Source organism: Melanerpes formicivorus, unplaced genomic scaffold (genome assembly GCF_026170545.1).
Source record: "Melanerpes formicivorus ecotype bairdi unplaced genomic scaffold, bMelFor1.0.p_v2 SCAF_42, whole genome shotgun sequence".
NCBI classification, from domain to species: Eukaryota; Metazoa; Chordata; class Aves; order Piciformes; family Picidae; genus Melanerpes; species Melanerpes formicivorus.
The window spans coordinates 4,940,765-4,962,399 of NW_027142394.1; the positions used below are offsets into that span (position 1 = coordinate 4,940,765).

General features: G+C 43.9%; 1 protein-coding gene, 1 long non-coding RNA gene and 5 other non-coding genes across 7 annotated transcripts; 3 read left to right on the forward strand and 4 right to left on the reverse strand.

Moving 5' to 3' along the window:
- The first annotated feature begins 378 nt into the window (after nucleotides 1–378).
- On the forward strand, nucleotides 379–11,821 carry MCM4 (minichromosome maintenance complex component 4). Its single transcript, XM_068158795.1, has 17 exons — nucleotides 379–440; nucleotides 596–696; nucleotides 960–1,118; nucleotides 1,646–1,809; nucleotides 1,896–1,991; nucleotides 2,142–2,237; nucleotides 2,321–2,416; nucleotides 2,795–2,933; nucleotides 3,356–3,576; nucleotides 4,090–4,210; nucleotides 5,511–5,770; nucleotides 7,137–7,502; nucleotides 7,845–7,972; nucleotides 9,001–9,208; nucleotides 9,874–10,102; nucleotides 10,206–10,339; nucleotides 10,705–11,821. The coding sequence occupies exons 2-17, from the start codon at nucleotides 627–629 to the stop codon at nucleotides 10,795–10,797; spliced, it is 2,580 nt and encodes an 859-aa protein (XP_068014896.1). The 5' UTR covers nucleotides 379–440; nucleotides 596–626; the 3' UTR covers nucleotides 10,798–11,821.
- On the reverse strand, nucleotides 11,666–16,399 carry LOC137451362 (uncharacterized). Its single transcript, XR_010989794.1, has 3 exons — nucleotides 16,307–16,399; nucleotides 12,790–12,934; nucleotides 11,666–12,416 (listed from the first exon to the last, which is right to left on the reverse strand). It is a non-coding gene; the product is annotated as an uncharacterized lncRNA (long non-coding RNA).
- TRNAA-AGC (transfer RNA alanine (anticodon AGC)) lies at nucleotides 11,943–12,015 on the reverse strand. The gene has a single exon. It is a non-coding gene; the product is annotated as a tRNA-Ala (tRNA).
- Nucleotides 12,547–12,619, reverse strand: TRNAA-AGC (transfer RNA alanine (anticodon AGC)). Its single transcript has one exon. It is a non-coding gene; the product is annotated as a tRNA-Ala (tRNA).
- Nucleotides 13,490–13,562, forward strand: TRNAA-AGC (transfer RNA alanine (anticodon AGC)). Its single transcript has one exon. It is a non-coding gene; the product is annotated as a tRNA-Ala (tRNA).
- TRNAA-AGC (transfer RNA alanine (anticodon AGC)) lies at nucleotides 13,886–13,958 on the reverse strand. The gene has a single exon. It is a non-coding gene; the product is annotated as a tRNA-Ala (tRNA).
- Nucleotides 16,400–18,985: 2,586 nt separating the features above from the next.
- TRNAA-AGC (transfer RNA alanine (anticodon AGC)) lies at nucleotides 18,986–19,058 on the forward strand. Its single transcript has one exon. It is a non-coding gene; the product is annotated as a tRNA-Ala (tRNA).
- Nucleotides 19,059–21,635: the final 2,577 nt, after the last annotated feature.

Genomic DNA, 21,635 nt, shown 5'->3' on the forward strand with positions numbered 1-21,635 from the left:
GGCTGTACCCGCACAGACAGTCGAACTGTCCCCCCTCCGCGGAGAATGGGCTGCTCCAGCCTCCCCACGCCTCCTTGCCATCCTTCAGGACTAATTTTGCCGCGAAATTCGGGCCTCTGCGGGCTGTTCCACGCTGGGCTGAGGGGTGGCCTCTGTGCCACCGTTGAGGGTAACCCACTCTTGTAGCACGAGGAGTATCCTGCAGCAAGCTGCTGTCCCTACTGCAGAAGATCGATCAGGGCCCGACCCTCACCTCGGGGATCCGGAGAATTCTCCTCCTTTCCCCTTCCTCAATCCGTTCCGCATCCCCCTCTCTACCTGCGTTGGGCGCTCCCGGCTCGATCGCTCATATCCATTGGCCAGAAAGCCCGCGAGAGCGCGCCACGAGACGGGCTTGGCGGGGAGCTCCTCGGGTTGTTTGGGGTAGTTGGGCCGCAGAGGTGAGTGGGGGGTCCTGGCGGGGGTCGGTGCCCCTTTGCCCCTGGTTGTTCCGCGCTCGCTGTGCCTGAGGAGACGGGTGGAAACCCGCGATCCGGGGCTCGGCGGTGGCGGAGCGCCTGCAGCCCGCGTTTGTCTCCTCGATTCTCCCCCGCAGGTAGGGTCGCCGCGGGAGCCGGAGCAGCGCCATGTCGTCGCCCGCCTCCACCCCCAGCCGTCGGCGCAGCAAGCGAGGCCGCGGCAGCAACCCCCCGACTCGTAAGTGCTTTGGTGGGGATAGATCGGCCCGGGGGCAAAGTGGCCGCAGCGGTGGGCAGAACCGGACAGCAGAGAGGCCAGGGGAAGCGAGCGGATGTGGGGTGCCTGGTGGGCTTCGTTCCGCGCTCTGCCGACGGGGCAGCGACACCGTCGCTTCACCGCGGTCGTGTTCTCCCGGCCGCTGTCTCTGTACACCGGTCCCCGCCACTTACGGTGGCCGCAGCCATATAAATACCGGCTCCCGGTCTGCTTGTGTCTTGCAGCACAAGATGCTCGGTCTCCGCCTTCGCAGAAGCGCCGCACAGACGACTCCACCTCCACCGGAGACCTGCAGCCCATGCCCACCTCCCCACCCGCTGACATCCAGAGCCCCGGCGCCGCCGATGCTCTGTTCTCCAGCCCCCCGCAGTTTCGCCACTCCGGTACGCCGGGGCTCGGGACGGTGCTGGGCGATGCACCGCGGGAGGTTTCATGCCGGTGCTGCTGTGTAGCGAGCCAGCTCGGGGAATGGATCCGGCTGAAAAATGTTCCAGAAAAAAACGGATTCTGGCTCGAATTTCTCATTTGAGTATAGCTCAGAACGGGAGTGTTGTCAGTGTCAGGGGTGCAGGTGTGCTGTTGTAGTTTAAAATGGTCATAGGAGTGTGTACCTGGGATTATACTGTACACTACCAGTGTAGTGTCAGAATGCAGCACTGCTCTGATGTTTCCTTGTGAAGCTCTACTAGAACTTGGGATCTTTCAGGAGAGATGCTGATGCAGAGAAAACTGTGCAGGCTTGCAAGATATTTCTTGTTTCTCTTGTACCAAAACAGTGTAAGTGATACTATTTTCATGATAGTGGAGTTAAAAGGGTGATGAGAGTCATGCAACTGATGCAGAGGCTGAAGTTTAATCTGCTCTAAATGTAAGGTGTTTCACTAATCATAATAAAATATTTTTTTGGTAGCTATTCCTCTTGACTTTGACATCAGTTCCCCTCTGACTTATGGCACACCCAGCTCCAGGGTGGAGGGCACCCCACGAAGTGGAGTACGAGGAACTCCAGTTAGGCAGAGGCCAGATCTTGGGTCTGTCCGTAAAGCCAGACAAGTGGATTTACACTCAGATGGGGTAGGTGGATGTCTCAGCCTTGTACCTGACGACTTGTTTGTAAACAACTCTGCATACTTGCTTATACTTAATTGGTTTCCACGCAGCCAACTGAGGACGTAACAACTGAGCAGTCTCTTGGACAGAAGCTTGTTATTTGGGGAACAGATGTTAATGTGGCCGCGTGCAAAGAAAAGTTCCAGGTGGGTTAACAACTTGCTTTTTTCCTTCTTTAAATGAAAAGCTAGTTTGATTTAAGCAACTGTTAGTTGAATCTAATGCAAGGAGGGTGTTGGCACTGCTGATTTTGCTCATCTTTCCTTTCTGTCTCCCCATTACCTCTGACACTCAAGAGATTTCTTCAGCGCTTCATTGACCCGATAGGTAAAGAGGATGAAGACGTTGGCTTGAATCTTAACGAGCCACGTTACATGCAGCGGCTTGAAGAGGTACTTGGAACAGTAACATCTAACTTTTCCTTTTCAGTCTTTTATGCTGCTGAGCTAAAGGTTTCTTTTCAAATACCTTGCAGATTAATATAGTTGGGGAACCATTCCTGAATGTAAACTGTGACCATCTAAGATCATTTGATGAAAATCTTTACAGGCAACTGATCTGCTATCCTCAGGTGAAGTACTGCCCTTGTCTTCTGGCTTTCAGCAGGCCCTGTCCTATTTCTGCCTTTTAATGTTTAAGTGCAAAGAGTACTTCATACATTTAGTGCAATCTCTGTAGCTTCTGTATTTTACTTGCTATAAAATACTTTATGTTGTAGTAGTTGGTAAACTTGCAGTGTCCCAACTCTTGGACCTTTTCTTTCCAGTACTTAAAGGAATAAATCTAATGTGAAGAGCAAGTTTAGGAAAATGGTCAGCTGGCATAACTTTCAGTCATTCCTGGCTGATCAGAAGCACACAAAATACTTCATGCAAAAGTATCTCATTGTTTGATTTTATTTTATGTTTTAACTTGTAAGCTTAACCCATTTCTAACATTTTTTACACAGGAAGTTATTCCAACTTTTGACATGGCTGTCAATGAGATCTTTTTTGACCGTTACCCTGATTCAATATTAGAACATCAGATCCAAGTCAGGCCATATAATGCACTGAAGACGAGGAACATGAGAAGTCTAAATCCTGAAGGTACACTTTTGATTACTGTGTTAGTAAAGAATCTTAAGGATTTATATCAATTTACTGAATGTTAACAAATACTTACATGAAGCCCATATAAAACTGTACTTTTAGTCCATCCAGACTGATGGTTTTTGTTTATAGAAGGCTGTTTCAGAAACAAATGCTTTAGCACCCAAATGCAGAACAATCTATCCATAAAGGAGATGTCTCCTGGCATCAGTTACTCCTTAGTTCTGTGAGTGCAAAACTTTTGTGTAAGTAACTCCTGTAAATTAGGCTATTTGGTACCATGTGTTTATGATTCTTCTTGCTTTGTTTTATGCAAGCACCTAACCTAATGCCTGCCTCCCACCTGAAAACAAAGTTTTGAAGGTTCATTTCAAGTTTTCAGAGTATGGAGGGTTGACACAAGTCTCTGTATCCTGTAGATATTGATCAGCTTATCACCATCAGTGGAATGGTCATCAGAACCTCCCAGATAATTCCAGAGATGCAGGAAGCCTTCTTTAAGTGCCAGGTTTGCTCTTTCACCACCCGAGTAGAAATCGATCGTGGCAGGATCACCGAACCGTCCGTCTGCAAGAACTGTAACACCACACACAGCATGGCGCTGATCCACAATCGATCCATGTTCTCTGACAAACAGATGGTATGTGGTGCTGAGGCAGTGGCTGAAATGGTTTCCAGTTTTCCTCCCCCATCTTCCTAATACCATCAATAGCATTAATGCATGTGTCTTGAGACTCAGTGCTTTGGAAAGGGAAAAGTGCTCTGCAATGTGAAACAACTCAGTGAAAGAGTAGGTCTGCTTTGAAGGAGAAATGCATGAAAACTAGGAAATTAAGTATGTCCACATCTTAATAGTTCCATGTGGAAACCCCTTTATGTATATGTAGTATGTACAACTGTTACCTGGAGTAGATGAGCCTCCTCTAACATTTTAGCTGTACCAATAGCAACCAGCAGCATTCATAGCTTCATCACACCTTTTTGTTACTAACCACCTTTGCTGTTGGAGTATTTTGTTCTTCAGCAATGTTCCTGATTTAAAATGATGCTGAAGACTCTGCAAATACAGAGTTCCATTGTATGCTCTGTGGAAAAGTTTTGGGGTTTGCCTCTTTGGGCTTTTTTAAACTAAACTGTGTGTGGTTTTTACTAGATCAAACTGCAGGAGTCTCCTGAAGATATGCCAGCTGGACAGACCCCGCATACAGTTGCACTGTTTGCTCACAATGACCTTGTTGATAAAGTTCAGCCAGGTGATAGAGTTAATGTCACAGGTAAAATTTGGTTTGAGTATTTGCATCCTTTTTTACTGATCTTAACTGTCTGTAAAGGGACCTGCAAGTGCTGAGGGATCTGACCATTGTCTTTTCAAGGCCACTCAGTTATCTTTGGAAAGTCAGTGACAGGCTAAGATACTGGCAGAAAGCCAGTGTCACTCCTAGGTCAAGGAGAACAAGAGAACTACAGGCAGTCAAACACATCTGACCCCTGGGAAGGCAACAGAGCCAATAGTACTGGAAATATTTCTAACTATATGAAGGACAAGAAGGTGATAAGGTGTAGTCAGCATGGATTTACAGTGGATAACAACCTTCTAGAATGAGATGACTGAAGCAGTGGATGTTCTTTATTTTGACTTCAGCAAGGCTTTCATCACAGTCTCCCATCCTCATAGGCAAACTGATGGTGTCTGGGTTAGATAAATGGACAGTGAGATGGATTTAAGTGGCAGAACTGCCTTCATTTTCTTCTTAAAAAGCTTAAGCATTTTTCTTGTTGAGAACACTTGTCATAGGAATGCTAAATGTAGCTGTGAAAGTAGGGTCTGGATGACTTAAATATGTCCCATGGAGTTCTACATGATGTACTCCTTCTGGGAGATCATAGTATCATTCAGGGTTGGAAGGGACCACAAGGATCATCTAGTTCCAACCCCCCTGCCATGGGCAGGGACACCCCACACTAGATCAGGCTGGCCAAAGCCTCGTCCAGCCTGGTCTTAAACACCTCCAGGGACAGGGCCTCAACCACCTCCCTGGACAACCCATTCCAGGGTTTCACCACTCTCATGGGGAAGAACCTCCTCCTCACCTCCAGCCTGAATCTCCCCACCTCCAGCTTCATTCCATTCCCCCTAGTCCTGTCACTACCTGAGATCCTGAGAAGTCCTTCCCCAGCCTTCCTGTAGCCCCCTTCAGATACTGGAAGACCACAATGAGGTCACCTGGGAGCCTTCTCTTCTGCAGACTGAACAGCCCCAAATCCTTCAGTCTGTCCTCACAGGAGAGGTGCTCCAGCCCTCTGATCATCCTTGTGGCCCTCCTCTGGACACGTTCCAGCACCTCCAGATCCCTCTTGTAATAGGGGCTCCAGAACTGGGGACAGTACTCCAGGTGGGGTCTCACCAGGGCTGAGTAGAGGGGGAGGATCACCTCCCTCGACCTGCTGGCCACACTTCTCCTGATGCAGCCTGTTTTGCAGGGCTTTACTTCTTAGGGGAAGGTGTAAAATTTGCAGGTTTTAGAGTGACTATGTTTCTTTGTGTTTAATGCTGTGGTTAAAACTTGTGTTTAGGTATCTACAGGGCAGTCCCAATTCGAGTTAATCCAAGGGTCAGCAGTGTCAAATCTGTCTACAAGACCCACATCGATGTCATCCACTATCGCAAGACAGACTCCAAACGCCTCCATGGTGTGGATGAGGAAACAGAGCAAAAAATCTTTACAGAGGAACGTGTCAAAATGCTGAGGGAGCTGTCTAAAAAACCAGACATCTATGAGAGACTTTCCTCTGCCTTGGCCCCCAGTATCTATGAGCATGAAGACATCAAAAAGGTGACTTAAAATCTGTATTTCCCTTGGAAGAAATGTATTTGTGTGTCAAATATGCTTGTAGTTGTTTGCCAGAGAAGTGACTTGAGGCTTCATGATTCAAAAAAACTCTACCTTGAGCAGTCTTAAAATTCCATTGTCTTGTCGGGATGGGCTTGGTGGTAGGTATATCTGATTCTTTTCATGGTATTTTAAGGAGTGTTAGTCAGGGAAGATACTGAAAAGGTAGGAGAGCAGCAGAACTGAGAAAACTTAATTGCAGTATGCATTGTGGACATTTCCTGGATTACTGCTAACCAAAAGAAAATCAGTAGCTGTAGCAGGGTGAGTGCTGGAAAGAGGCACCTGCAAGAGGAAAATAGCTGTAAAATGACTTTTGGTTGACCCTGGCCTTCAAGAGGTTAAAACAGTTACTTAGATGTACCTAAGAAGGGATTGTTCCAATACAATGTTCAGTAAAGCTACTACAACTTTATTGTGGGAAAGGCCAGAATCAGGAGTGGCTCTCAAGGTAATGTCAGACACCAAACAAGCCTTTATTTTTAACTTGTAGTTTCATGCATTATCATAGTTCACATGTTTCTGAAATGGCAAAAAGTTGAATTCCAAAGCATACAATGGAAAGAACAGTAACAAGTACTCCATTTATTCTTCCCTCCTCACCACCCTAGTAAGGCACATCAGGTGTGGGGGGTGGAGCTGAGGGAAGATAGGGATCCTTCATCAAGGGACACCTTCAGGTTCTGATCAAAATGTGTTCACAACAACATACCAAAATTTCTATCTTTTGATATATGAGAGTGCTTTTAACCAACATGCATTGGAGCACCAGTACTCTGCACAAAGGAGGAAACTCTTCCAATGAAATGAGACCTGATGGGCAAGAACTTTCAAAGAACTTTGAAGTGATGTTGCCAGTGTAGTAAAGCAGTTTTGCTGAAAAGAAAATACTTGGTTAGTCTTGACTAAGAAGCTGATAAAGACAGCACATTTCTAACTGTGTGAAAGAGGTAATAGTACTTCAGTCCTAGATTAAACATAGTCTTAGGGAAAACAATGATTTGTTACCAGCATTCCAATTATGCACATTTTGCATGGATTTGTGTGAATCTCAAGTTTCCAACTTTAATTAGAAGCTGACTTCGTAGGAACTAGCAGTTTAAATCTGTGGCAAACTCTGATTGAAAGAATCTATAATGAACCCTTTTTAAAGACTCCTAAAACCAGTTTGAAGTGTTGCCTTTCACCCCTGAGTTGTGTGAATTGTAGGAGTATTTCAATTCCTGAGGTGTTTCAGTTCAACAGTTGGATTTGTTGTGTTAGCATACAAGAAATGATGTTTTGACACTTAAAGAGACTATTTTTATAGGGTATTCTGCTTCAGCTTTTTGGGGGATCGAGGAAGGATTTTACTCACACAGGAAGAGGCAATTTTCGTGCTGAGATCAACATTCTCCTCTGTGGTGATCCTGGCACTAGCAAATCACAGCTGCTGCAGTATGTGTACAACCTGGTTCCTCGAGGCCAGTACACATCTGGCAGAGGCTCAAGTGCAGTTGGTCTTACTGCATATGTGATGAAGGATCCAGAAACACGGCAGCTGGTTCTTCAGACAGGTGCTCTAGTACTCAGTGACAATGGCATCTGCTGCATCGATGAGTTTGATAAAATGAATGAAAGCACAAGATCAGTACTGCATGAGGTGATGGAACAACAGACTCTCTCCATTGCAAAGGTAAGTGCCTGTTTAATTCTGGATTCTTCCCATCAGTCTGATACATGCTAGGCAGCTGAGACAGAAAAGTGACCAGAAGAACAAAGGGTCACACTCTTGTTGTCAGTGGATCAATTCTAGATTATGTACCCATGTAACAACTCATTGACCAAGCCCAGTTTCTATAGCAGGCTGGTATTTCCAGATGCTTTTATTCTTGCTTTACTGTGAAAGGCTTTTGCAATCCATTTTTTTTGTACTACAGAGCCCATGTAGTAATGTTGATGATCTATAAAGATGGGGGCAGAAGTTTTGGTGGTACACAGCTGTGGCTGGTTTCAGCAATCGTTTTCATTTTGACAGGCTGGAATCATTTGCCAACTGAACGCTCGTACATCTATCCTGGCAGCAGCTAACCCTATAGAATCACAGTGGAATCCAAAGAAGACTACTATAGAGAACATCCAGCTTCCACATACCCTGTTGTCAAGGTACCAGTGCTTGCATGTCTCACACTTTGGCTTGTAAAAACAAATGTTGTAGGACAAAACAGCTCTGTTCTTTGGACCATAATGGAAAGCTTCCACAGTACTTACTTTAAATGCTCTCCTTACACCTTTTGTGTGAGCACAGAATGACCTTTTAGTATTTACACCTTGAACAGAAGATGTGATGAGATCTGTAGGATCTTTACTTCTCTGTTGTTGGTTTTCTGTTGTTTCACTATCATCTAGAACAAAAAAGTTGTTCTGAAACTTACAGCATTGATAAGTTGGACAAAAGCTCAGGATGTTGTTCTTAGCACCATAAAACTTAAACAGTGAGACAGTGCTGATCAGGGAACTTGGAACAGAGTTGGTAGAATCTGAAGATCTGTGCCTGCTTTGTGTTGCTTTGCCAAGTCTAGTTGTGGAGGTGGCAGTGCCAGCCCTTTGGGTGACAGCTGTTAGACCAACATTTAGTGTCTGCTGATAAAAAATTAATCTATGTGCTGCAGTTACATCTTGTGAGAAATTCCCCCACAAAATTTGAAGTACAGTGCTGGCATACTGGACATTGTGAGAGCACTTATGGCTTAGAATTTAGGAGCTGCTTAGAATTTAAGAGCTACTTAATTTAGCCACTTACTGACAAATGGTACCTTAGTGTGGGTGTAGTGAATGCAACTAGGCTTGAGCAGTGTCTCAGTTCCACTATTCATTGGAGTGAAGTTTAGCTGGGTTTGTTAGATGCTTTTTGGTAAGAAAACAAAAACTGTCAGCCTTGAACACAGGATCTGAATTTTGCAGGAAGGATCTTACTTCCCAAGTGTCAAGTCCATAGGATGAAAGCAAATCCATTGCATGTTCTGTTCTTTCAGACTTCCAGGACAATTGTCATTTCAGTTTAATAGAGCAACTGCTCCTGAGAGTAGGAATTAATAATCAAATAACTCCTGCTTAAAACAGAATCCCTAAACCAAATGACTTCACGTGGCAAGAAGGCACACACACTAATGCTGGATTCTCGTCCCCTTCAGATTTGACTTGATCTTTTTAATGTTGGATCCACGTGATGAAGCTTACGACAGACGTCTTGCTCGCCACTTGGTTTCACTGTACTACCACAGTGAAGAGCAGATGGAGGAGGAATTCATGGATATGGCAGTCCTGAGGGATTACCTTGCGTATGCTCGTGGTTACATAGCTCCTAGGTTAGGCGAAGAAGCAAGCCAAGCCCTTATTGAGGTAAGAGTTGCTGTTGAGCATGTATGTGTGCTTCTTGTATGTGTGCTTCTGTCTGCATATATACTGTAAGATCTTTCAAAAATCACACTCACCAGCATTTCAATAGAAAGAGGAAACAGTGCAGAAGTTGTTCTGCACTCAAATGTTTAGATTTCAGATGCGCTGGATTGGTACCATCACATAAAATTCTACTGAAACAAAAATGTGTCATGACAGAGACAAGTACTGCTAGGTAAGACTAGTCCTAAGTTTTGAAAGTGATGCAAAACTTGTCATTATCCTGGCTTAATTGCTTTATAGCAAAAAGAAATATATAGAATGTGGTCTTCACCATGAGAGTGGTGAAGCCCTGGAATGGGTTGTCCAGGGAGGTGGCTGGGGTGCCGTCCCTGGAGGTGTTTAAGACCAGGCTGGATGAGGCTGTGGCCAGCCTGATCTAGTGTGGGGTGTCCCTGCCCATGGCAGCAGGGTTGGAAGTAGATGATCCTTGTGATCCCTTCCAACCCTGACTGACACTATGATAATGTGGTCATCCCTTACTGCAGAAGAACTGTGAAGTATTTGGAATGGCTTGCTTGTATTCCGAAATAAGAGGTGGAGGATGAAGTGGAGCCTGAAAATACTAAGAGGATTTACTGAAATACCTAATGACTCTTCCTTTTCAGGCATATGTGGACATGAGGAAGATTGGCAGTGGGAGGGGAATGGTGTCTGCATACCCTCGCCAGCTGGAGTCTCTGATCCGGCTGGCAGAAGCCCACGCCAAAGTGCGCTTCTCTGAGAAAGTGGAAACCGTTGACGTAGAAGAAGCCAAACGCCTCCATCGGGAAGCGCTGAAACAATCTGCCACTGATCCAAGGACAGGAATTGTGGACATATCCATTCTCACCACAGGTTGGTGTTTCCATGGCGTTACAGCTTGGGTGCTACAGGGCTTTGGTAATTTGTAGATGTAACTGAACCTGCCCTCCTCCATCCATTTCTTGTGTTTTACAAGGAATGAGCGCAACCGCTCGTAAGCGGAGAGAAGAGTTGGCTCAAGCCTTAAGGAAGCTTATCCAGTCAAAGGGTAAAACACCAACTTTGAAGTACCAGCAGCTCTTTGAAGACCTCCGAGCACAGTCTGATACAGTAAGTTTCCTGCTTTGTTTTTACATTCTCATTAATTTTTAAAAGCATGATGTCTTCGCAAATCAATGTCCTTGTCCTCACATCACGTGATGGAGGAAAATGGGAGACATCAGCTGACATGACCGGGAAGCTAATTCAGTTACAGATAAAATGAACTGAATCTTTTGCTTTACCTTAGTTTATTCTTGCTTCTGAAATAGAAAACTGCTTCAGGGTCAAACTCTGCTTCAGGGGTTTAGGCTGGATTTCAAATGGCACAACTAACAAACTAAAACCTGCTAAGAAAATTGAGGGGGATTAAGGCATTTTTGTCTTTCAAGTATTTTTCCTTCCCATCCTTACTTGATTTGCTCCTTTTCTTTAAGGCCATCACAAAGGAAATGTTTGAAGAAGCTCTTCGTGCCTTGGCTGATGATGACTTCTTGACTGTGACTGGGAAGACTGTTAGGCTGCTGTGAATCAGCCCTCCCTTGTGAGCCGACCACCACAGCTTTCACTTCTGCCTTACTTAAGACAGTGTCAGTCTGCAAGACCTTTGAGATTTGGGACTATCATTCACCATGACAAGCATAGCTTTTTCCTTGCAGGCCAAGTGTTGTGGCTTCACTGTGCCTTACAACAGTGCCAGTCTGCAAGATCTTCGAGATTTGGGGCCATCATTTGCTATGAGAAATGTAGCAACAATTAAGTGGCACTTCTGTCAGCACAAGGTATCACCTGAGAAGCCTCAGCTGAAAAATGCTATTTACATTGTAGCTAAATGTAATGACTAATGTCAAGAGCTTTCTGGTTTTATGAGGCTTTGTAGAACATGCTAATGATGTGATATGTATTTCTACTTGAATTGTAAAAATTCATCTTAAAAGTTGACTGTTAGGATGGCTGCAACCTGAAATAAAGTTACTGGACTTGGAAAAAAAATGCTGAAGAACCCTTTTAAGTGAAAACTGATCATAGCCTTATTAAGAATTATTCCAGATGATGTTTAGAGTTACTTGCAGGAGAATCCCACCAGGTGGCTCTTAAAGCCTGTATGTAGTAGTTGGATTTGTTTCCAGTCTAGTGGTAGTTTGTTACTTAAATAAGCAGGGATGGCAAGTGTCACTCTGATTAGGGAGATAGAGTGGAAATAACTGTAAATGGATGTAGTGTGCTTTGTAGGATACAGTATTCAGGGAAAAGAGGTGACAGCTCTTGCCCTTAAACTTGAATTGACCAGTTTAGCTCCTGCAGCTTTACACTAATAATAAATGGAGAGAGAAGAGCCTTTATTTCTGGAGAGGGACCACAACTGTCTGATAAAAAATACAAGCTGATTCAGGTCGCTAACCATCATTCAACCATTGTTTATTAAAGCCTGGGAAAACGTCATACTGCAGTGTTTGGCTTAATCCAGTCAGGAAGAGCCAACAGTTATGAGATGATTGACACAAACAGTTATAGAAGCCTGATTTTAGTAGGAAAGCATGAAGAGGAACGGAGGAAGGAATGAAAAAGTAGTTTTTACTCCTACTAGAACAAAATGAACATTTTACCACAAGAGGGACGCATTTTGTTATGGCAGTTTCAGTTTCTAGGTCAAATGCCTGTCTGGGCAAAACGCTGGAGAATGCGGGCATCGATCCCGCTACCTCTCGCATGCTAAGCGAGCGCTCTACCATTTGAGCTAATTCCCCGCCCTGCGCTTGGGGGCAGGGATGACAAAACTCTGCCCTTCGGGGCGTGGTTAGACCAGTTTCACGCACACAACAGACCTCCTCTTCTGGTCTCTACATTCACGAATGAAAACATTCCATTTCGACTCTGAAACAAGCGTCCAATAATACACATGTAATATTTCATTTACTATTTCCACATGCTGTAATAAGAAACAAGACAAACCAGAAAAGACATGTTTTATAGGTGTATGAAATAAAATCCCGTTTATTCCTCACAATTCATTCATGAGAGGAAGTTACAGTTTGGTCTTCTCCCCAGAAAAGTGGGTTTCTATGTTTTTGTTTGTTTGTTAATCTTGAGTTAATTAATTTGTTCTAGTCAAACACGTGCAAGTATTTAGGAAATAAATCCTATACACCTTAAAAAAAAAAAAAAAAAGAGAGAGAGAGAGAAAAGAGGTTATTTTACTTCAAGATTCTAGTTCAATACATGAAAAGATCTTTCATAGTTCAGGGGGTTAGTCTCCCCCGCAGAGCAAAACACAGTCGTGGAGAATGCGGGCATCGATCCCGCTACCTCTCGCATGCTAAGCGAGCGCTCTACCATTTGAGCTAATTCCCCTCGGCCTGTCCCCTTTTAACGACCGATTTCAGTAACCTCAATGCAAAGTGCCTCCCACTGTTAAGGGAACGTTCCACAGCACTCCCTACTATCAATCTTTTGTCCAAGACGACAAACTCCAAGTACTGTAATAAGGACCCTCATGATGATTTGCATGACAAAGTCACTACCTGCAGCCTTTCGGTGACACCCATCATTTATCCTTTGGAGAGGACAGCTGCTGTTTCCATGCTGAGGGAAATGACACCACAGTAGGGCAGCCTGAAGAGAACCCAAAACTTCTGTTTGCTCTGATGTTCCCCCTAAGAAGACCATCTAGAAAGCAAAAGTCAAACCTGATTAAATGAGCTAAAATCAGTTAATATTGGTGTTGCCACAGAGACGCATCAAAGTGATCTGTGTTAAATGAAAGTACATAGACATGAAGCCCTCACAGCTGAAACTCCCCAGAGAAATGTAAACAATGGATTTAAGAAGGGCAGGTAAAGGAATTCTCCCAGCTGACTGGAGAATTTATAAAGTGTTACTTCTTGTCCTACGGGAAATCTTAGCTATAAAAACAAACTGAAGATCACAAAACAATACTGCCTGCAGCGGGGGTGGTCTGTTCCAACACAGTACAATCTGTAAATGAACACTAGCAGAGGCTTCATGCAGGAAAGTTGGCACCGTTAGCAAAGTAACGTGGCAGAAAATGCATCTGTATTCTTCTCATATGTCGAGTAAGCACGCTGACTTTTAAACTAACAGGCTTCTCACATGAACACGTAAATGACGATTCTGTGTCATGAAAGACACGAACAGCGAAAAGCTAGGGCAGCCGAGCTATGATTCAGCAGAAGAAAAGCGGCCTTGGGCAGCGCACAACAAGGGGAATTAGCTCAAATGGTAGAGCGCTCGCTTAGCATGCGAGAGGTAGCGGGATCGATGCCCGCATTCTCCAGTGTTTTGAGCCTGAGTATTTAACAGCGGCGTACGATTTTCTTCCATAAATTCTTCAGGTTTGTGAAAGAAAATATAAACCGCCGTGCTATAGGCTACTGCATACAGCAGTGACAGCAGGAAAAAGGTCTTTGTTGGTAGCTTGCACGGGAACTCCCTTAAAAACGATTTCTTCACAAAAGCATCGAAAACTGATGTCCTTCTATAGTAGAGGAAGAAAAATTCTGTTCTACCCCTCAGAGAATTTTAATGTGAGTTTTTTTGCCCCCGCTTTTAATTACATGGAAAATTAGTAAGTGAAAAAATGCTCAAAACAGCGCTACATGGAGAATGCGGGCATCGATCCCACTACCTCTCGCATGCTAAGCGAGCGCTCTACCATTTGAGCTAATTCCCCGGTGAACGCGGGGCCGCGGTTACTGCTCTTTAGACTCTCCTACTCGTCACTGACAAAAACTTCCTACAGCGGCTTCAATTGGATCTGCTGTACTCAGCACAAACAATCCCACTCACGGAATCACAGAATATAGCTGATTAGAAGAGACCTCAAAGATCATCCAGTTGAACCCCTGACCCAGTACTGAAGAGTCAACACTAAACCATCTCCTGAAGTTCCAGGCCCACATGCCACTTGAACACCCTCAAGGATGACAACTCCACCACCACCCCAGGCAGACCATTCCAAAGTTGGATAACCCTTTCAGGGATTCATCTTCTACCCAAATAACAGACTGGTAGCTGGGCAGTCTGAGTCCACTGCTCCAGTTCTAATTCCCTCCTGATGTTACAGGGAGTCAGTAAGAACCTGCAACTCAAAGCTTATGTAATAGAGTCTTGTCCCTTTGAAAGCAGCATGAATGAGGGGGAGAAAACAGCTACAAACCAACTAATTATGATTTCCCACTCTCATAAACAGAAATACAGCAAGTCAAGGGGATCTATTTTGTTAGAACTAGCACATGCAGATCTGTTAACCTTATATGAAATGTTGCTGCAGCATCCCAAATGACAATTCCCTCACTACCCAATGAAGGCCACTGGTCTAATCCCAAATCCCTGCATCAGAAGTGCTGCACACACACTCCTTTTAACAAACTCCAGTATCGTGTTACCTACTTCCTCACTCTGATTGAGACAGATGGCTTTGGGAAAAAAATGTTTCTCCCTCACATATTAAAATATAATCACTGTGGGAAGAAGCATCTGAAAATAATTTGTAGAAGATAATGAAGTTCCTACAGCTGGAATTATTCTGCAGATACCATAGCCAGGCTGACTGGAAGCCCCACTAGTCAGTATGTCTGGCAGAGTACACCAGAAGTTTGCTACTTCTACTCTGTGATGTCTTCACATGGCCAGCTGGATTTTTGCACCAATAGCTCTGAACCATCCAGAAGTTCCTTTGCTTAGTCATACAGTAACTAGAAACACAACACTTGATTATGATGAAAACATTCCAGAGCACCAGAAAGTGACTCAGAGTTATGCCACACTTATGGCACTACACATTTCAATACGCTATAGAAACAAACTAGCTTTAAATGAGGTGGCTTGATTACTAAAAATTCCACTCAATATTTTACCTTGTTTTAGTCAGAATGCCTTCTGCTCTCTCTCTGACTGACATAAGTAGGTAAGCTAAAAATCACTTGTAGACAAGAAGCACAATTTTCCTTCAAACAGCAATATGCAACTCTTAAATTGCTTTCAAATACAAAGCTTAAAAAATTCAAACCAACGGTAAGCCTGAAAGACTTAATGTTTGGTTGGCTTTTTTTCCCCCTCTCAGTATTCTGCCAGAATAAAAAAAATCACCAAAGTATCACAGAGATACAGACTGCACTGGGTTGGAAAGGATCTCTAGGTGCCTAGTCCGACCCCACTGCAGTAAGCAGGGACATCCCCAACTAGACAGATTAGGCTGCTCCACCACTCCCCGGACATTCTGTTCCAGCTTTCCACCACCCTTAATAGTAAAGAGCTTCTTCAAACCACCTATGCTGTCAAACAGACAAGCAAACAAAACCCTTCTAGTTGCATTTACACTAGACTTGTGTGAACACGGCTCACCAGGATTTCACCACACTAGCTTTGGAATAGTAAAGCACATCTACACGGCTTCATAAAGGGAAGCCTCAAGCCGGCTTACAAACTGGATGCAAACTTGCAGGTACTGCTGCCTGGGAAGCTTCTCGTTACAAAGCAGCGGCAGTCTGTTAAAGCTTTAATTCTGTAAGTAGGATAAAATTTACCGAAACAAAACACAGAACTATTGAATTAAACAGTGACAAAATAACCTGGGAGCAGCTAGCGTACGTTCAATTAATTCTTTTAAACAGACCACCCTTCAAGTTGACAATTGATCATTAAAGTGGAACAAATACATCTCTAGGTCTGTATCCAATTTTTGTCTTTAAAGCAGTGCAGGGGTTCAGCATCACAAAAGGGAAGCAAACAAACAAAATCAACAGCTATTAAATGTTTACTAAGACAGTTTAAGACTGGTTCTGTAGCAAGTACTAAGAGAGACTGAAAGAGAGATGGACCTCGAGTTAGGGCAGGGCAGCACTGCAGTAAGAAGAGCCCCACCGGAAGCCACGAAACCAGCCCCTGCCAGGAGCTGCGGCACTCGCTGCCCCTCCTACTCCTTCAAGCCAGCACCATCACCTCACAGCCAGGTTTGCAAGGCCCATTAAGACAACCACCACGACAAGATAACCTTTCAGTAAAAGGCTGCAAACAAACCTCCTTCACCACCAGCTTCGCCTTTCGAAGGTCTGAGCCTGGATTCGCCCAGGTTGACAGCAACATCGCCAGCCGGCAGGTTCCCGCCTTCCCGCCCCCTCAGGGCGCTCCCCGCCCTGGGCAGTGCTGGAACCTTCGGCGGCGGGGCGTGTGACACCCCACCCCCCACCCCCCCCCCGTTTTAGCTTTAAATTATAGGTGTTGGGGGAAAGACGCCATTCTGGAAGAGGCTGCTGTCTGTGGGGAGGCAGCTGCTTTAGCTCGGTCCCCTCCTAGCCTTGAGGTTGTCGCTGGGATGGCAGGTGAGCCTTCAAAGGAAGAGCCTTGCCCGTGTGGTGAGGCTGCTGGTGGCCGGCTCTGTTCTTCCCCCCTGAGCCATCTGTGCTCAAACCGCTTGCTCGTGTTATCGAGGGTAGGAGGCAAGGCTGGAAAGAGCGCGTTTTGACCAAGGGTTCCCCAATGCAGTGGCTCTAATTAAGTAACGCCTGTGTGCACCTGCCTTTACATCTCTTCCCCCCCAAAATTGCAAATTAATAGTCTTATGCGTTATCCTAGGTGTGGATTTGAGAGTGGAGGTTGGAACAAAAAATGTGTGTATTTGGCTTATGTGTAAGGAAGGCAAAATTATTCTCCTACAACCATATTCCTGGTAGGTTCTAGCACTCCACAGCATGACTTATAAAGAAAGCTGGGTATGTAATACATCTTTCAGTGCAGCTCGTTTGTTTGTTTGTTTGCTTGCTTGTTTGTAAAGTGGTTATAAAACTTAAAGGCTTGTTGGTAACTCTGAAAACTTCTGTTTTACAGTAACACAAAGATATAATCCTGGTCTCCTGAGCCTTTAACACCAGACATCAGGTTAACTGCTAGTAGAAAGAGACAGTTTTATTAGAAGATGGGGAGGGAAGCCCCTCCATTTGATTTATCCTGCTAGCTGGCTTGATGAAATTGTTTAGGCTGAGCTCTTCCAGCTTGCCCCCCTGCATCCTCAATTCCTGCAAGTCTCCAAAGTTTTGCCAATAACCCATCTCCCAGGCCTTTGTAACCTTGCTGTCTTTGTATGTTGCTAGGTGTTTTTCCATGGAGGGGAAAAAAAACCCAGGAATTCAAGCATTCCAGCAAGAGCTAAGCTATTTTTCTAATGGCAAAAGCTTTTCTGTAGCTCCTTAGTGCTTCTTTTGCTGAAAGTTTTTAGTAAAATTACAGCTACCTCAACACTTCTACAACGAATTAAAGGTTATAGTGGAAAAAAAGGTTAACAGTATTAGACAAAATTAGATCAGTGGAGACTTTGAGTTGTTTAAGGTTGTAGTAGCACTTGATAGTAGCCACTGCTAAACAGCTTTCTGTGAAGAAAGCTTTATATTTTCTGAGTATTAATGTGATTTTGTAGATGGTTTTAAACAAGACTAAACAAAAAGCCCACACCCTAACAAACAAAACCCCCAACCCCACAACTCTTTTATTTTAGAATAACAATATCTGACCTGGAAGTTACTCAGGAATGCCTGGTCTAAATATGCTCTTTGTCATCACTGCTAAAAATGACTGACATGTACCATGGAATGATGAGTATTGGTTAGCCCTGCATTTCAACAGATGATCAAGTAAGCAAGTGCTGTTAGACCCAGGTGAGAACTCAAATGTGTTTTTTTCCAGGTGTACTAGTTGAGCTAGTAGTAGCAACAGATAGCTACCTCTTTAGATCTGCATTTTGAGGTAAAGACTTGCTGTAGGCAAGTAAAAGTGCAAATTAAACCATGAAAGATGGCCTGTTACCATACCTCGTTGTGTTCCCTGCCTACAGTGTAAGCTTTATGCCCTGTGTCAAGTCCTGCAAGTGTGTGCTATGTTTGAGTGTGTTAATGTTTGAAAAAGGTCGGTGTTTTAAGGCTGTTAAAAGTAATAATCACAGGGAAGTGTATTTGGTGAGATAACAAATAATAAGGTAATAAATAAGGAAAATTCAGTTTTCAATTCATTTGGCTTTGCCACCCCAGAGAAGCCAGACAGCTTTCCAAAAGGATGTGTGTGTACACACACAGATGTGACTGCCCGGAGAGGCTGGGGAGTTCCCTTCTCCCTGGAAACTTTCAAAACCCATCTGAACATATTCCTATATGACCTGTCCTAGGTGATCCTGCATTAGCAGGGAGTTGAGGTCAATGATCTCTTGAGTTGCCTTCCAACCCGTACCATTCAATGATATGTATGAACTTGGACTGGAAGACTCTATTTCAATCAAGCCGAGAATATTTTTCACCCATTAAACATTTCCTGAACACGGTTTTCTATGTGCATACCTTGAACATTGGAAAGAATATGAGTTTCCTTGTGGAATTTGGAACAGTTATTCAATAAAACTTGAGCTTGTTTGTTTGCTTGTGGTTTTTTTTTTTTTCAAGGGGGAAAAAAAAAGTAGTTTCTTGTATTTAAGTCTAGCGTTTGGAAAGCTTGTATGGAAAAAGGTAGATAACAAAAGAGATGAATAAGATCATTTTGGTGGCGTACAGGCTGCAAGGTGTACCACATAATTCCAGCTGTGAGTTGCACTCGGTGAGCGGAATGAGTGACTCGGCAAAAAAACCGAAACGAATTTGAAACCAAACGCAGTTGCCCTGCGGGATCGGACTTCAGCCCTGCCCAGAACTGCAGGGTTCGAAGTTTTTTTTTCCAGGTGGGGAATTAGCTCAAATGGTAGAGCGCTCGCTTAGCATGCGAGAGGTAGCGGGATCGATGCCCGCATTCTCCAGTATCTTTTTAACCTCTGTTTTACCATAAACTGAAAAGCAGCACATACAAACATTTCCTGCTTGCACTTCATTTTTTCCTTACACAGTGGCATAAAGAAACCTGCAAGAACTGTAGTCTGAAAGAAAAAAAATGGCTAAGACTCCTTTACCATTTCCTTTTTATCTTTTCAAAATCATGCTCATTATACAGGGTAAAAAGATGTAACTTTTGCATGAAATAAAACTCACTGGTGTTTTAATGCAATAAGCAACAACATGAGCACATGCTAAAGAGAAATAAATGGGGATTCTTTTTTAATGTGCCCTTCGTTTGTGATTTCCCTCCTTACTCAAATTTTTATTTGAGATGGTTTAGTGTGTAATGAACAAAATTTTACTTCTGCTGTAATAGCATTTTTGTTCTATTTCAGTTGTGTAGCGTATTGTAGTGGGCTAGAATATTCTGTAATTGTTACTCCTGGAAGATAGTGTCAATTGCTTGTGGATTTTCACACCTGTGAACTATGATGGAAATTTTCTCTGTTGGTCTAGGCTTGAACATTTTAAGTCCTTTTGCTTTGTTTTGTTTTGTAATTACGATTTTATCTTCTCATTTGGGTATTTAACTGCTTATAGTTTCACACTATGAGGCAGCCTGAGGAAATGAACCTAACTTACATCCTATGAATACAGTGAATTTGTGCACTCAGGGTCTTGGGACTACCCAGCAAAACAAATAGAAAACAAAAATAGATTAATATTTTAAATGGCCATTTGCTTGTAACGAGACTCTGTGGTAGTTCTCTGTGTGATTATTTTTTGCTTCTGCATTTCCTGTGTTTGTTATGGCTTAACAACTGACACCTGCTTGTACTTCCAAAGAGCAGGAGGACTGTTACTGTTCTCAACTATTCAGAGGGAAGTTGTGCAGTGATGAGATGGGAGAACTCTAGGGCTCTGCACAGTTGCAGTCCGCAGGCAGAGCGGTGGCTTCTGGCTGTGAGCTCTTCAGACTAATGTCTGCCAGTTTTACATGCCTTGCTTCCTGTAAATCTGCTGCTGCCTGGTAGGGCTGGTAAACACACCATGGTATGAACAGAAGACTTTTTTCTCATCCCATGTGATATTTTATGTCCTTTTTAGGTAAACCATCTTGTGAAGAATTTCCTGGGTTGAGAGCAGCAAGGGTCCTGCCCCCCAAAAGCACATTGTCTTGGGAAGAAACTACCTGATGATGGGTAAGTAGTTTCAAAGGAGTAACTGCTCTGTGTATGTGCTTCCTAGGTCAGAAGTTGCACAGAGATACTCTTGTGTAAAGAACCATGGGGAAGTTAATCTTTATTAGATTTTTATCATTATTGCCATGCACACAGACTTATCTCCTCGGTAATTTCATGCTTAAATGAGTTACATGAGTTAGTTTTTCCTGTAAGAAAGGATTTGTTTGTACTAAACTTACTGGAAGATACTGCCTGTGCTTGTTGTAGTCCGGGAAAGGGCAATTCCTTACTTATCAACACTTTATTACAAATATTACTCAGAAAATCTCTCCAGAGGTGGGATGGAGCTTGGGGACCATCACCTGGCAACTCCGTGAAGGGTGTTTTTACAGCAGGAGGGCAAGCTGTGGAATCTGCACTGAAATCTTGGTTCTGTGAAATGCTTCATTTAGCTAAAAGTATCCCACAACATGATTGTAGTACACTGTTTCGGTTTTTTTCTGACCTGAGCATACTCTGGCTGTTTTCTTACAATGGAGACAACATGATGTTAGACAGTGACATTTAGAAAAGGTTTTGCTGGGATGATTGCCATGATTATATTTTGAGCAAGCTGTAAGCAGGGTTTGTATTTCAAAGAGCAAGTGTGAGAAGTTACTGTTACCGTGTGTAAGTACTTGTCTGTTTGGAAGAAAAGAAATTTACACCTTTGAATGTGCTCAGTTTCTAGTTGTCAGGTACTTTTTCCTTTCAAGTTCAAAGCTGCAAAAAACCCCCCATTTTTCCTAGTAAATGTCCCACAACATCAGAATGGCTGTTACAGTCTTTCAGCACAGGGTTCCTCACGTAGGCCAGCCACGTTATCACAGTATCACTTAGGTTGGAAAGGACCTCGAGGATCATCGAGTCCAACCTATCAACACATACCCCATGACTAGACCATGGCACCAAGTGCCACGTCCAATCTCCCCTTGAACACCTCCAGGGTCGAAGACTCAACCACCTCCCTGGGCAACCCGTTCCAATGACGAATGACTCGCTCGGTGAAGAACTTCCTCCTCACCTCGAGTCTAAACCTCCCCTGGCGCAGCTTGAGACTGTTACGCTTTTCTTCTCTCTTGTTCCCTCTTTTATCTTTATTTCCTGTGGTTGCAGTTAGCGTTAAGATAATGTGTTTCTGCTGTGAGCTGGGCCCTGCATGTAGGGGAGGGGTGTAGGCATGGACAGACTATGAAACCTGCTGTGTGCTTTCACTTGCAGAACACAAGTTGGCTTTGCTTTGGTAAGCCTAGAGGTGTTTCTACTGATGACTGCACTACTCCTCCTTAACACAAGATCACCTGAAAAAAGAAAGATGAATTCTTCTAACGAAGTCAG